This window comes from Rissa tridactyla, chromosome 21 (genome assembly GCF_028500815.1).
Source record: "Rissa tridactyla isolate bRisTri1 chromosome 21, bRisTri1.patW.cur.20221130, whole genome shotgun sequence".
In the NCBI taxonomy this organism is placed as follows: domain Eukaryota; kingdom Metazoa; phylum Chordata; class Aves; order Charadriiformes; family Laridae; genus Rissa; species Rissa tridactyla.
In genome coordinates this window covers 5527225-5543396 of record NC_071486.1, presented here as the reverse complement: position 1 = coordinate 5543396, position 16172 = coordinate 5527225, and the positions used below count along the sequence as shown (strand labels likewise).

The window sequence follows — 16172 nt, the reverse complement described above, 5'->3', positions numbered from 1 at the left end:
TGCTTAGGTACAGAAGTTAGCAATAGAAAATTACTTTTCTGGTCTCAGCTACTTTGGGGGATAATATTTTTTACTGTAGCTAGTTTTGTAATGTGCTGTTCAGTCAGGCTGTGTATGGCTACATTTGATGAGATTTCAGTGCTGCACCTTCCTACTGCTCTTCCACGACCCAGGTCATGTAAGTCCAATGCTTTTTTTCCCCTGTGTAAGTTTGCCCAGTTTCACCTCATCGTGCCTTGTAAAACCTGAAATCCTCAATAGGATTCACCAGTTCAGTAGTTCCTGTGCCCTCCAAACAGGCTGTGGTTTTTGCCTAGGAACTCTCATGAAAGCAAAGGCAGCAGAAAACTGTCTGACTCTGGGCAGGTCAAAGCAATTTCAGATGAGCAGCTGGGAAGCAGAAGATTAGAAACCATAGCCCTAATATCTAGCACTCCTAGAATGGTAACCGTGCTCCCTTTAGTTCAGAATAGCTTTGGGGCAAGCAATAACAAATAGCAAATAAGTGTTATATTTTACTTAGCAGTCTGAAACAAAGTTCTGGGATTTAAAAAAAAAAAAAAACAAACAGGTCTTGTGAATAAATCCTAACTATTTTAGTGATATTTTGCTGTTGTGAAAGGTCCCTTCCACCATAGACGGTTCTATGATTCTATCTCCAAGTTTCTCCAAAAGGTCTGTAATCTGGAAATTAAAGGTCTCTTGCACTTTTTTTAGCCTCCTTTGTTAGACCTAAGCACCACAGAAAATGTGGATCAGCGCGGCAGAATCACAAAAAGGCGGCTGGTATGGCCCATCACATCCTCCGGTGTGCCTGGGTCAACGCTAGTGTTGAACTCTCTTGCCCTCAAAATGAGGTTTGCTGCATCCGAACCACCAATATCTGTTTGCCAGCACTGACGACGCGCTCTCTCAAAGCTCACCCAAAGCAGCAAGAGTTACCACACGGCAGTGTGCCGTCAGGGAGGCCACCACACAGAGAGAAAAGGCCACCATGTGCCTCTCAGACCTCATCACAAGCCAAATTTCAGCCATCGCAGACACGACCTGTCACCTGGCCTGCCCTAAATTATCTGGAAAAGCTGCTTCTCCCTACATCAAACAAACAAGCAAACAAAAACCTGGCCGCCTTCTCATCCCCAAACCCTGGAACAATTGCACCATTTTAAAAAATGGGTTAGAATGACAGGCAGCTCGTTGACAGTTCAGCACAGTTAGACAAACACTAGTGAGTGCTCTGACAGATTACCCTTAACAGGAATTGAAATTAGTGACTCCAAACGTCAAGCAGGCCTGACTGTCCCATTGCTCAAATAGAGCTAAATGGGACAAAAAGCTCTCTGGGCTTTTACCCGCAGGATGCCACAGGCCAGTGTTCAGCCACCTTGGGGTTTTGGGGCGGGGAGGCAGATAGCACACGGTTTGCAGACCCAGAGTGCCTGGCTTTTATCTTCACTCTTTATACTGCAATTGTAAGGCTACAATGGTAAGACTAACGGAATAAGCTATGCTCACTCAGGAACACAGTCTGGAGGGTTTATTTTGATCCTCATCAAGGAAAAAAAATGTTTCCATTACGCTTTTAAACTCAGGAGGGAAGTCCATGTTTTCGCTGCCCATAATAGCAGTAGCATCTCTAGAGCCATCTTCTTGTCCCAGTCACCAACCTCACGAAGCAATGCAGCATCTCCCCTGCCTTCGCCCAGCCCGGGTCAGTGCTGCTGCCGCACAGAACACCCTACACACCGCCGACAGGCTCAGCCTGCAAGTTAGGGCACATTTGTCCATACCTGACCTATGCAACACCACACAGTAACAGAGCTGCACAACAAACAGATGCAGTTACACGCTCCCCGGGGCGGAGGAAGCTTTTTTTGAAACCTTAGAAGTTCACTCATTTCAATTCCCCTTACAGGTCACCACTTGCACTGTCACACCCCTCTGTCCTGCACCTGGCCCTGCTCTGACTCATTCCCTGACTGCGAGGATGATGCACTGAGCTCACATTTTCTGCATGTCAAACGGGAGTATTTTCTCCAGGGCAGACCAGAGCCTGACAAACCATGAGTTTGACTCTGTGACTGGAAAATGGAGGAAAAAAAAAGTCTATGATGCACACAGGATCATGCAGAGATCTGTTCTGCTTACTGTGGAAGCCCCAGAAATGCCTTAATTTATAAGTTGCATGTTGTGAAAAATCAGGTCTGTGACATCCAGGCTTGCCTTGTTCCTGCAGCCTAGATTAAAGGTCTTAGGCTAGGGAGGAAGTTCCCTTTCATGGGGGAGGCAGGGATTTCTTCCCTTTCTGCCTTTGTCGCGTGTGCAAAGCATAAAGCAGTGTGAAGTCCGTGAAAGGCTTTGAGATGTTCCTCTGAAAGAAGGTACAGAACAGTACTGCTACTAAAATGTGTCTGGAAAAGGAGGAAAAAACCAGAATGATGATATTGTACTTTTTCTGCTATTACTTCGTGAAAACTCCAGAACACTTTGACAAAGCCAACTATAGCTGACAGCATTTGCTTGTCTCCACACACACACACGTATGTGTCCATATGTACACATCCAGCATGCAGGAAATGCTTGGGACAAGCAGTGGTTTATTTTTCCGCATGTGTGCATATTAATAGCTGAATGCTGTGTATGACAGCATCTTGAATTGCTTTCTTTTTTCTCCTCCCCTCTGCATGCTGCCTGCCCAAGCATGCTATTAGGTTTGGAAAGATCTGTCACAGACGTACCCTACATAAAAGGGTGTACCTGCAGTTCAGCCGAAAAGGCTGCTCGGAGGGAAGGGAAGCTTGTTAAAGCATAGAATGATCTTTGGGTAGCCTGGACGAGGGGCAGCAGCATCTTAATTATGCTGAAGTGAAACCTGGTTTTATCAAACTACACAGAATGGATGAGCCATTGGGCTTTAAGGGCTGCATGGTATTTCTGGGAAGGTTAGTCTGCATAGATGTTCAGACCCAGTTCAGACTCTGGAAGTCTCCCACCTCTAGGGAAGCTCTGCTTTTCAGCAGCACAAACAGAAGTGACATTTCCACCAACTGTTTTTGAAAACCCTAATGGAGATTTCTTTTTACTGTTAAGGCACATGCTTAATATTGAGACAAGAAAAAAAACAAAGCAACCCTCGCTCTTAGCCTGTTTCTGAAAGATGCTGCTGCGGTACTTCATCTGTGCTGCAACTGACCTCTCAGTCCAGCTTTTCAGTAGTAAACCTTACGCTGATAATACAGGGTGCCTCATGAATAACTGTGCCAGCAAGACAGACACTGGGGAGGGAACCTGCTTTCCACTTGTCTTTCACCCTGTTGCCCCAGATAATGGATTTAGAAACTACAGTAAATATCCAGACACAGTAATCTAGTACAGTCTTTCCCCTTCCTCCACCCCCCTTTCTTAGAAGGACATGCTCTTTTTCTCTGAGCTTTTCCTCTGCTGCCTGTGGGTGCGCATTAGGATATCGGCACTGAAACAGATTCTTTGATCCGGTTACAAAACTAATGCAAAGAGTTGCCAAAAACCCAGGGCATGAATAACTCCTACTCCCAACTCCACTTCTGTTGCACTTTATTCCACTTTACATCAGCTTCTGCATCAGCACAGGTTAGCCATGGTGGCCAGGGTTTGGAAGTTACCAGATAATGCATGTGTGTAGTCATTCACCGGCTTCAAGAGGCCACATCTATCCCCGCTGTACTGAGACACATACACTGAAGGTAACGACCACGGCTGAGCTGCACCACAGCACTGCCCAGATGTAGTCCATTGCCAGTAGCCATCAGCCACTCACCCACACGCTCTCCTACTTCCTTGACAACCTTCGTTAAACCATTTACAGTTAGATTCGCAAACGCTCCCTTTTTAGCTTTCGTTCTGACCCACACTCAAAGTAGTTTCCATGCAATTTATTTTCATTGCTCCTACAGAGTTTAAAACTTGTCTCACAAAGATCTGCAACTCCTTGCTGATGAAAAGCCTGCTATTTGCAGCCCATGTGACACCGCTGAAAAGGAAGTTCCATCATGATAGTCACATTTCCTGTCCCTCTCACAAAAAGCACCTGACCTGTCCTCTCTGATGAATCCGAGATCAGTACGTGATGAAAACCCACAACACTCTCTGCCTTGGACAGAATGAGGGTTATAGCCTGGCTCTATCTGCAATGGCATAAAAAAGCGTTCCTGTACAACGCAAACTTCCTCCCCACTGCAAGGCACATCACGCTCTGCACTGCAAAGAAGTCAGACCTTTTTCACTCCTTGCTGGTAAGAGCTTCAGTATATTGCACCCAGCTATGAAAGGAAATTAGTCATTGCCAGAGCAGCGGGTTTCTTCATCAGGTATTTCACTTCTGCTACATCAGCCTCAACTATTCACAAGACGCAAAAAAAAAAAAAAAAAAGTGTGTCAATAAAGTAACTAACCCGAAGTTAACTGTCTTACTTTCTAATAAAATTAAACAAATGACTTTTTCTCTAGGTACGGTGGAGATGAAGGATTTTCTCTCTCAGCCTGCAGCCAAGCACGAGATGTGTCTTCCTCTGGAAGCTGGTTTCACATGGTGGCTTAGATTTTCCCACTTTGTATCTAGCACCATTTGAAATCAGTGTTCTAGGAGCAAGAATTACAGCGTGGGAGGAGATCAAGCAGCTGCTAACTTCACCGACGGCCTCTGCTCCTTAAAACCGCACTTTTTCCAATGGTTATTTTTTTGCCAGCCATCCACTTTGTAACATCATCTGATTTCTAGACACTTAAACAATCACTGTATACACCCTCTCAAGCTAGGGCCACAACAGGAACAGCTTCCTTCAACTGTATTTCTACTTAATAAACAATGGATATTGAGTTAAAGTTGTCCAGAGTAAAGTGATACGAAAATTGCATGAAAACCAACGTAGTACTTCTCGCATCCTGACAGGCAGAGTACGTTTCCTTTATTATATGATCGCTAGGACCCTAACATTTAATTTACTAACTTAGAGGAAATGAATTTCCACGCAGTGCTTGGGGACTCCATCACCATGGAATTATCATTCCACAGCTCCCAGAGACTCGCTCTGCAAACACAGATATTCTCTACAACAATTTGATCTCAGCAGTTAAACACAAAAGTGCCTTCAGCAATCACGATGATGTCACACTGGTGCACACAGAATCCACTCCTTTTTCTAGAATTATTTTTTTTTATTGCTGGTACTTCTAATAAAGTTTCAGAGGACTTCTATTCCCTTGCATCCAAACCACTGAAATGAAGCTAAACTATTTTTGCTTGACCTCACTATTGTCAAACACGACACAGAAAAGACGATCGCTGTGTGGACGAAGCATTTGATCAGACCACTTTAAAGAATGCGTAGCTGTCGTCTACAAGAGGATTCTTCTCTGAGCCAGGAAAATGTCTCTTACACAGGCTGACCGATTTCTCTTGGTGTTCAGAGTCTCAGTTTTTGTCTAGCACCATTTGAAATCGGTTATGATGTAGGGGGAAAAGCAACAATAATGGAAAACTTCATTCCCCCGCCCCCCAAAGTCCTTTTAAATAAACACCATCAAAAGCACGCTCTTGCTTCACAAACACGTACGGTATTGCTTTTCTGTTCTCTGACCTGAAGTTACACCTACAGGCTGAACATCCTGCACTAAAGGAGGACAGTCAGCATCAGGCTCAACTAGGAGGGATGCTGAACGAGAAAGCGAAGCATCTGTTCAAACACCTAACTAAGATTCTTCATCTCCAGCAAGCCAGGGCCCATGTGTGAGAGCACAGCCACCTTCTGACCACTTCTATTCCATGTGCTATTTGTTTGCCTTAACCTGTTATTTACTCAGATTTTTTTTTTTTCCTTTTAAATAAAATTGTGTGCTACTTGGTATTGGGCTCTGTCTCAGGTAGACAGATTGCATCTTTCCCTGCTGGAAAATACCTAATTGCTGCAAGTCTCTTCATTTCAGGCCCCAGCTCCATTTCCCCCACCCCACGTGAACCATGCTCAAAAATGAGCATTTGCACTGATTTTAAGTATAACTCTGAGAAACCTGCCCGTTACTGACACCTCACCCAACATAATATCAAACCAGGTAACGCTGTACCTCTGTTTTGTTACTCCCACTGTGAGAACATCACTTATTTTACCAGTAGATGGCAACAACACATTTTTACTACATGCAGCCTTTTTCTTAGCACAAAGTTCATGTGTTCATGACTCTTAATTATCAGTTCCAGATTCTAAAATGAAATAATTCACATGGGACTGAGTTTTAGAAAAATGGTGCAGAACTCATGACAATTAGGGCAAATTAATTTGTAATGTTTAAGTCAAATTGCCTAGTAGCTGCCTATCCCATCGATGCTCACTGCAATACCAAAACTTAACAAAAGCTGTGTAGTTTACATACTGTCATCATTTGCAGTCCACACCAACTGATTTTGGGTATCACAACCACAAATGTAAAAAAATACGGCATATTAGTTATTTTTCTATTCCACCTTCTGAAAGGCTTCATTCTATAAGGCAGCTGACTCCATACATTTCTTTGCAAAGAATGTTAAGTGCATTTTGAGTGTGAGCCTCAGACATTAAAAATAATCACATTCTACTCAACATTTTACTTAAAACCGCCTAAACTCTCTTCCCTAAGGATTACATCTGTCACACACTGGACAGAAGTGCCAGAACGCACTATGGGATTCGCTCTTTGACTTAGTGTTACATCAGAACAGCCCTGTGATAAATCCGCCTCTTCTCCATCAAGTTTTTACCAAATTTCTCAGGAGTGAACACTGTAAGGTTTTGGAGGTTCTATGAAACTCTCTGCAATTCCAAAGGAAAACCAAAAGGCCACTCAGCAAATTAGAACGCATTCTCTACACTACCATTAAGCAATTCTGTGCACAAACTGCAAACTTAAATCTCAACAGTTACCACCTAATGCAAGTTTGGTACATGAAAAATCATCTTAAGAATCTGCTTACGTGACGAATGAAAGACAAACACTTACTGCTACGTAATTTAACATTTTTATTTGTAATATTACAAGTCATCACTCGTCTTTACATCTGGAAAAAAGCGTAAAAATAAGGCCATTTTTTACAGTTATTTCACTTCAGCATTAAGTGCATTTCAGCATATTTTAAAACATTAAAGATGCCACACATAATCAAGCTGTCTAGTGACCACCACACTGAATTCCCAGTATATTATCATAGTATTTACAAACAATTATCAAACTAGGTATTGGCTAGCCAATGAGCAGCAAGTCATTCTGTGCAGCCAAAACTCCTTTTTAATAACCAGAGACTATTATGAACTCTTAACAATACAACTGCTGGGATTGTCCCAAAAAGCCCTAGAAAGTCCTAAATAGCGTTATTCAAACAATCTGTTCCCGACGGCGGAGAGCACTGCCAATCCACCACAGACAAGAAAGAATAGTTTAAATGCTGCCTCAGCCATCTGAAGTGAGGCCATTTGGTTTTTCTGGGAAAATTGGTTCTTATGTTGACAGCAAACTCAGAGATTCACAAAGCCACAACCTGCCCTAATTAAGCTTTTGGTTTTAATAAGGAATTAGGAAGAGCAAGTGTGCATTTGAAGTAACAGCTATCAATGGACGACTGAGTCTCAATCCATGGCAAACGCTGTGATGGGAGCTCCTGGAGCCACAGGCTCGACTAAAACACATCCCGAAGCGATAGCAAGCAGCTACATACAGAGACCACAACCACTGCCACCACCAGCACACCCGCTCCTCCACTCCCCCAACTAACCCGCTTTGGTCTTCCTTGAACGTGAAAAGAGAAGGGAGTCAGACAGGGAAAGGCTTCTGTTTCCCAGCAGATACCAGACGCCAAATCTAGCATTGCAGAGATAGATTTAGCATCATAATCTGTATACAGAGATTTAAAATGCCGTATGTGAAATACATGATTTCAAATAAAAAAAGCAAGGAAGCTCGATGCATATAGCGCCCTTTCTACCCCAAAAAGCAACAAAATTATCTCCAAAACTAACATCAAGGCTCAAGAAAAATCAAGCGTCCTAAGGAACTTCTACTGTGCTCCTGGTAGGAGATGGCTACCACCGGTTTCTCTGCAGTTCCTTTAATTAGTATCTTCTGTCAATAGGCCAACAAATTCAAAGGCAGAGGATACCTTTGCTACAAAACTGTCAATTTTCCATTCCAACAAATGCACTGTAGTCTTTCTAGGACTATATTAAAGACCCAGAAATATATATGGCTTTTTTCCTTCATAAAGGCAATGGAAAAGCTATGCAACTCTGATTTAAAGGCACATTTTAATTCATTAGATATACAGAAACCAACTTTGGCAAACAAGGAGGTAGTATATATAAGATCTAAACTGTGATAAAAAAAGACATAGCCTTAAAAGGCACCAATCTCTTAAAGAAATGAATAATAAAACATTTCAGAATACAAGAGACAACATAATCATTTATATCACCTCAACCACAAAAATGAACATGAAACACATTCGGATTTTAGCGAGCAGAACTAATACCGGATAGTCTTCTGTAAGAAAAGAGGCAGCACTGAAGGCAGCAGGCAGCAGCTGGCACTGTGACAGTGACAACGTCCAGTACTCCCGCCGACACAGCCACTCTTGCATGCTATGGGTACGGGCCTTTAAGTCCGTTTCATGTACACAGAAAAGACAATATGAATGGCCCATAAGGAAAAGCATATATGTATGCCTAGTAATGATCTCCTACTCCAGTTAATCAGTAGTGTAAGACATAGTACAAGATATTTGTCTACAGAAACTCAATGCAAGTGCAATCATTTTCCATTTCTGATTGGCATATTCAACTGTGAATTCCCTCCCACACCCAAAAAAGGTCAGTCATGGTTTACAGATCTTATATTCGGCAGTATATGGAGTGCTGTCACGTTTCCTACAAACAAAAAAACAGGTCAAATCAGAGATTTTACATTTAAATAGTTTTAACATTTATTCTGAAAGCACGTCCTTACTTTTATCATTAAATCAACAGTTAAAGTCATGAAACTACACCATTATTTGTCCTCATCTTACAAGGCAACTGTTAGACTGAGGAGATATTTTCTTCATTTCATCTACCAGACTGCTAAGAATGACCCACGGAGTAGAAGAGCATTTGATCCAACAGGATTATTTCAAGTTATGAACAGACCATGCCCGAGTATTACCAAAAACTGAACACAGACAGAACAGCTACAGGATTCCTAACTAATTTGGAGACTACATCAGGAGCATTCCTTATAATTTAAGTACAGTATGTTGTTTAGTACACATTTTATAACCAGAAGCTGAATATTAGTTTGTGGGAATTTTGATTTTGTAGTCCACTAACAGCATATTTACAATACTTAAACATAGTAGGATTAAAATTCATAATTACATCCATATACACGTATTTTCAAGTTCTTGAATAACTCCTGTTTTGCTTTACAGAAAAAAAAAACACCAAACCTCTGCACTATTACTCTAGGTCTCTAAGGAGTTCTAGATACCGTAAGAAAAACTCAGTTGTTAATAGTGTGTACACGTACCAGACCATTCATTTTTCTTATCATTGTCACGTGCAAAAGGTTGAGATTGGACATAAGAACTCTTAATTCCTTTTTTTTCCTCTCTCCAAAAATAAGCCCAGCTAAAGCAGAAAACTAATCCTATCTCAGTTAGAAACATCTTACTTCAGAGATAAAGATGGTATTACTTAATCCATACACTATTTCGGAATAAACTCCAAGCTGAATTTTCCTATATGCCATCTCAAACTTATCAAAAGTACCGAAAAGTCACTTGTTCTTTCAAAGTAAGTAAAATCAAGACTATGCATTTGAAAAGAACCTTTACATCCAGTTAGAATAAGAGACAGAACATTTCAACCATTACCTTCTCAGAACTGTGCAGTGGAGAAAAGTGACACAAATGAAATACCAGTCTACGAAAGTATTTGTAGTGCAAACTCTAACTGTTAAGGTAGTAATTGCAAAATACTGAAAAACAAACAGTCAAACTAAGCTGTCCTGTCTTAACTCTGTCCTGTTGGAACACGGTTTGAAGAGTCAGATTTTTGAAAGAGCTAATTTGACCCTACACAAGTGCAGGAGCAATCCTAACTATCATCAAACGCATTCAACTACTCGACTAAGCACTAGTTTTAAATATAGTAGAGGAAATCAGTTCCAAACAAACAACTATATTTTGATGCTTTTTAGGGCTACAGAACTCTGAATTTGAAAAAGAAATCACCTTTTTATAAAAAGATTTAAAAAGAAGACCTTGTTTGCACCTTATTTATTTTATTTTTCTTCTACAAAGCTGAATACGAAGATGAATCAGTAATTCTGAGACATATAATCTGGTTTTCTCTAAAAGCATGCACGCTATCTTTATAATTCTAGCATCCATGTAATGCCGCAAAGCTGGTTTCCAGCTCCAACAGTCTTGTAGTTATAGGGAATTATACTATTAGCTAACAAAACTAACACACCACTAGAACCCATTTCACATTACTGGAACAGGTGCAAACGTTCTACTTAGTAGCTATACAGTTTCTGTCTTACAGAAAAATATGTTACTCATTCTTTAAAGACAACCCAAAACTAAGATATGTGATACGCAATCACTGGAAGCTATCATTTACGACACTAAATGATAATTCTTTATGTAACGTATTCTGTTCTCCCAAAATGAATGAATGGTTATAAAAGTCTTTCCTATAGGAAACTGAGGTTCACAGCTAGCTAGATTCCATGCTCCTCCTGAAATTCAGAGTAAACTATAACAAAAAAAGACACTTAAGCTTCATTGCAAAAGTCCAAATTAAGTGGAAAGTGTATACCTTTTTTTCAATTAATTCTTTTGTGCAGTTTCTTCCATCTCAGCTGGGACATTAGTTTTTAAAAGACATGTTTCCTTGCAACTCTCATCAACTGTATACGAGCTGAACAGCAGAAGGGGAAAAAGGTCTAATTGAATGTCCTAGAGAACTGTCAGTTTAAACACAAGAAAGAGAGGGCAAGAAGAGATTTTTGCTGTCATATGAACGTTACAACCCAGCAAGTACAAGCTGCTGGAGGCACAACAGTTCACACAGGCTCAGCTGCATCAGGAATCCAGAAAACTAAATAGGGAGATCGAGGCCTTAATAAAAGAAGATTAGATCGGGCTTTTCAGACAAGAAAGAAGTTTAATAGTCAGATGTTCACAGCAATGAAGCTTAAGGAAAGTACTGGGCACAATAAGACTTTTCACGTTGTCAAATTTTCAGGAATATAACATTCCTTAATTTTTGATGATGTTCCTTTAGATGCCTCCTCCTTTCTACACCCTGAGAAGTCTCTCCACAGATGTAGGCAGAAAGTGCTGCCCTAATACTATTAACTCCCACGTACTCTTATTTGGACCTTCCAAGATTGCATATTATCCAAGTCATGGACGAAAAGCAATTGCTCAAAGGCATTAAATTCCTTAGCAGCACACAGGTACAAGTACTCTGCTTACAGGGCCACTCTGGCCCTTGTAATGGTACTGTACGGCCTAAGTGGAAGATACTACAGCTAAAACATCACTGGATATAAGCCAGCTTCAGGGTTCTCCCAAGTAGGACTGCATGTACTTCATTACAAATAGGAACCACAGGAATATTCCACCTGGTTTACTTTATTTAAAGCATCCCTTCCATTGCTTCACATACCCTTTTAACAGATTTTGTTAAAAGGTAAATCAATTTTGATGAGATGCTTATTGTAACATTCTATGCATACCACCTAACTTGCTCTGAATTTTCAGTATTTTGCATATTACAAAGTATTTCTCCAACAAAACAGGCTTTTTTCAAGAAGTTAAAACATGACATTACTGCAAGAAGCAATGTACAAAGAGGCATTTAAATCTCCTGCCACCCCTCCATGAAAAGCATACGTAACAATCAGTTGGTTTGAAGATAAAGTTCAAAAGGCTCTATATGTCTCTTAAAAACAGAAGAACACACTACTACTTATGCATCTAATATTCTACAGTTGATTTTGCAAGTCTTTAACATAGGGACACCAATCATTGCTGCTGCAGGAGAAAAAAAAAACTGAAGTGGATTCACACATTAAACATTCTAGTAGCAAAGCTGACTATTTACTTTTTCAAACAGCATAGGAGCCAAATTTTTTTTCACCTTTTCCTTGTAACTAAGCCTGTATTGTTTTATTCAAGGTCCTTCTGATCCAAAACACAAAACACAGTAGTTCTCCAATTACCCTCCACTACCATTGGTACATCTTACATAGAAGAGAGGAAGCTCCTTAGTTCATCTCCAAGGCTTCCAGTTCATGTAAACCGCCCAGGCCTGTAAAGCCTGTGAGACCTGGCGATGCCAGAGGGTATCCAAGCAATAAAATAACACAAGCCCACACAAGCCACTACTACCACTGGTTTTAAGAAGTAAACTGACATGTTTTAGAGCAGATGCAAACAGTACTTTCCTCGGCAAGGGTACCTATGCTAAATACAAGCTTCAGAACAGGGTTCTTCCTTCCTCGAAATTAGTGCAGGCATTAATTAGCAGCTTATCTGAATAGCAGACACAAAAACAAAGCCGAATACATTGTTAGGCACTTCAGCTTCACATCAGCTGCTGTGATAAGCTCATACATAATCGTCAGGCATTTGAAAAAGAAAGGGCAGATAAAGCTCAAGAAACTTGCATACACATTAGCACTGCTTTTGCTCAGTCATTTAGAAATTTGCAATAATAATAATAAAAAAGTAGGCTTACTCACCCGTTTTGTGAACAGCATTTCTTATAGATGCAGAAGGCTGCCAGGCCCACCACAAGTGCCACAACCACTTTAGAAAGAATTAAAAAAAAAAAAAAAAGCCTTAGAGGGGTAAAGATCACCTCTAGGTCACAAAAGAGCCTCAAAGATTTTTAGCAGAAATAGCACTGTCTTCATCCACAGCCCTACAGACCCCACCCCCAAAAATACTTAAAATTTGCATGGCTGGTTTCACAAATATGTATTTGATGCTTTCGTCAAGGCTGTTCAAGATAGTTCAGCTCAAGAACAGTGACCACCAAGATGGCAAAACCTCAGCAGCTCAGTATCATTAAAACAGATATGTCAACATCCTAACATTATTTTTTACAACAAGTTTATAAAAAAGCAGTAGGCTTATAACAGCCGGTAACAAATGCAAGGACAGAAAATGGACTAAGCACTTTTGTTCCCTGGCACGGTTGTTCATTCACACTTCCAGTAAGCCCAAGCTCTGAAGAGTTTACGAAAATGACCAAGTTGTGGAAGACTGCCTTTGAAATCTGATGCCTCGCATACATGAAAAAATACACATTTTACATGAAATTCATCTATGATTGCTAAGCAACCTTAACTCTTCTCGAACTATGCAGTCTTAGGAGCCAACAAGCGGTTTTAAAATAACCAAAACTCCAGAATCGTGTTATATTACTGCAGTCACAGCTGATGACCAGAATATCAATTCCACACAAAAAAATACAATCCACATTGTATCTTGTTCATGTTTTATAAGATACTTACCACAGATGATGACTGTAATATACACACCTAAAAAGAGAGTGAATCAGTATCACAAGAGGAACACGTGTGCTTCTTATTCAAACATTATTATTAAAATATTCACAAAGTTATTTCAAATAGATCAAGCCCTTCTGTCAACACAATCCTTGTAGCAGGACAGTTTATATTGAAGTATTTATTTAACTTAAAATATTCCTATTTTTAAATGGATTTTACTAAAACCTTTTTTTCTTATGCCAAAATAAAGAAGGAAGTTTGCATTATATGATTTCTCCTGAATATAAAAGAATGTCCCCAAGAAGTAAAGCGTCTGTTACACGTATTTTCATTCTAGTGGAAATTCTTGCAGTTCATACTTACTTAACTGGCAAGTTGGCATTCCAGGATGCCATTGGTTTTCTCCAACATACTGAATACGAGGTTCACCATGCAACGTGTAGCCTGTGTAACACTCAATTGTAATGAAATCCCCGACAGAATACGAAGGTTTCTGTCCCTCAATTATTCTACCATGATTTATGTATGGAGTGAAACCAGGACGTTCAGAGCCACCTGGAAAGAGATCACGGTGAGGGGGAAGAAAACGAAATTAAGTTCAAGAACAGAACTGCTACATGAAGCAGATTCAAGAAGTTGCCATCAAACACATTTGGGTAAATACCAGAAGCTCAATCAATTCTTAAGTCAATATCTTTATATGCAAAGGCTTCCTGCTTCCTAGAGGCTGCAGATACTTCTGCTGACAGACATGGCTCAGACACATCAACAGAAATACACGTCTCAGCTTCATTAGGGCAAACATTTGCATCAAAGAAAGACAATCTCTGTTTCCATCATAACAAGTGATTGCGTGGTGCAAAGGGCGACAAGAATAAAGTCTGCCATCATCAAAAGAAGAATCTTCAGAAAACACTCCCCAAACACATCTTTCACAGCAGCTTTTGAACCTTAGCAATTTCCATAAGCAGAACTAAGACTGAACAAGGACTCCCACTCTGCTGAAAACTGTCCTCAGTTGCTGAAAACTCCCCCCCCATGACCCTCCCAACCCTACTAACATTGCCTGTCGGTGCCCTGCTGACGGACTTAACGGACAGGGTCTGCACATTACTATGTCGGATCGCTGGAACTTACCGCATACACAGTTTTGTAAAGAACTCCACGTATCCCGTCCTTGACAAGTTACTGTCATCTCTTCAGCGCCATCAGGAAAAGCACAATCAGCATTGCACTTTATCTGAACAGACTCTCCTTCTCTATATACAGGTTTTGCATGAATCGTTACTCCATCTGTGATTTTTGGGGCACCGCATACACCTTGAGTAACTGATATATGAATTTAAAAGTAAGTTTCGTGATAACAAAGTTTTAATATTCCATAATTCATTAACTCACTCCATAAATACACATTGCTTTTGTATGAGAAAAATAGATCAGCATATCTGAAAAGTTTAACTTCACCACAATTTTAAGTATAAATGTTTCTTTTAGAAAACATAAAATAAACATTACCGTAGATATTCAGTAAGGCAATATGATGGTATGATGTGGTAGCTAAAAAATTCGTATTTGTTCACTAATTATTTTTGTAAGCTCTAGAATTATTTCCAGGTGCCTTACCAGACTCATTCATTACGGAACCCCCAAACATACTCTTTGTAGAAGTGGTTCTTGGGAACTCGTTATTAGAGCATGCAGGGAAAAAAATTCTCTCATTTTGATCTACAACAACATTCCCTCTCCCTCTAGCACAAAGAGGAAGGAGAAAGGTTACAGAAAGACCTCTGCAATGTCCCCAGCCCTGCAAATTAGTCCTGACTTAATAACGTGCCTGATCAAAATCTAACATTCTAACCATACAAGATGCCTGGAAAGTAAGAGTTGAACAGCTGCATAAGAGAACACAAGACACGTAACGATTTTGGTTACTCAAGAAGGACACTACAGGTTTCATTATGCATACTCCTAGTTCTTTCTATCAGAATTCAGAAGCACATATTTTCTCCTGTATTTCCACATGAAATCACTAGAAAGACCACCATGATGCTATTAGGATGCAGCAGCACCACAGTATGTCCACCCCACAACTTCTATATGCATGTCTGTAACTGAATTCGCTCTCATCCAAAAACTCCTTGGAGTTAAAAGTCACTCCAACACCTAAAACAGCTGCCCACAGATGAGGCTGCATGTCAACTTCCTTAGCTTCTGATTTCCAACTACAGTGTTATGATTTTAAATTTTAGCTAAGACGGATGTACAACATTCTCAACATACAAGAGAAGTCGGATTCTTTATTTAAAGACTTACTTTTTTGGCAAGTTGGTTTTGGGGGAGACCAGTTGTTATCTTCTCCACAGGTAATTACGTCCGGTCCGACCATGAAATAGCCTGGATCACACTCAAACATGACTGAGTCCCTATAGCTATAGGAAGGTCCCAATCCAGTTATTTTTCTCCCGTTTTCAACTTTCGGGTTATCACATTTGACCACTGAAATCAGTGAAAGAAAAACAGCTTGGAAACATGTGTTAACAGTATCTGTGCAACAGAGACAGCATCCTCTTACTGCTTGTACGTTTCCTTCTCTAATTCCTCAAACT

General features: G+C 40.3%; 1 protein-coding gene across 4 annotated transcripts in view; it reads right to left on the bottom strand.

Annotated features, from left to right (window-relative positions):
* LOC128900178 (membrane cofactor protein-like) overlaps positions 1 to 16172 on the bottom strand; it is a 35357-nt gene that overhangs the window by 15228 nt on the left and 3957 nt on the right. For 2 of the 4 annotated variants that reach the window (XR_008463220.1, XR_008463222.1), the window contains exons 6-10: positions 15880 to 16062; positions 14704 to 14895; positions 13930 to 14121; positions 13570 to 13596; positions 12793 to 12859 (exon numbers count right to left, since the gene is read on the bottom strand). Coding sequence is in view for 1 of the 4 variants with exons in the window: in XM_054180979.1 (XP_054036954.1) it covers positions 8873 to 8924; positions 12793 to 12859; positions 13570 to 13596; positions 13930 to 14121; positions 14704 to 14895; positions 15880 to 16062 (713 nt within the window). In the remaining 3 variants the exon portion in view is untranslated. Of the gene's footprint in view, positions 1 to 8287; positions 8925 to 10859; positions 11008 to 12792; positions 12860 to 13569; positions 13597 to 13929; positions 14122 to 14703; positions 14896 to 15879; positions 16063 to 16172 lie in introns of those variants that run through there. The other 2 variants (XR_008463221.1, XM_054180979.1) reach the window with 2 other exon arrangements.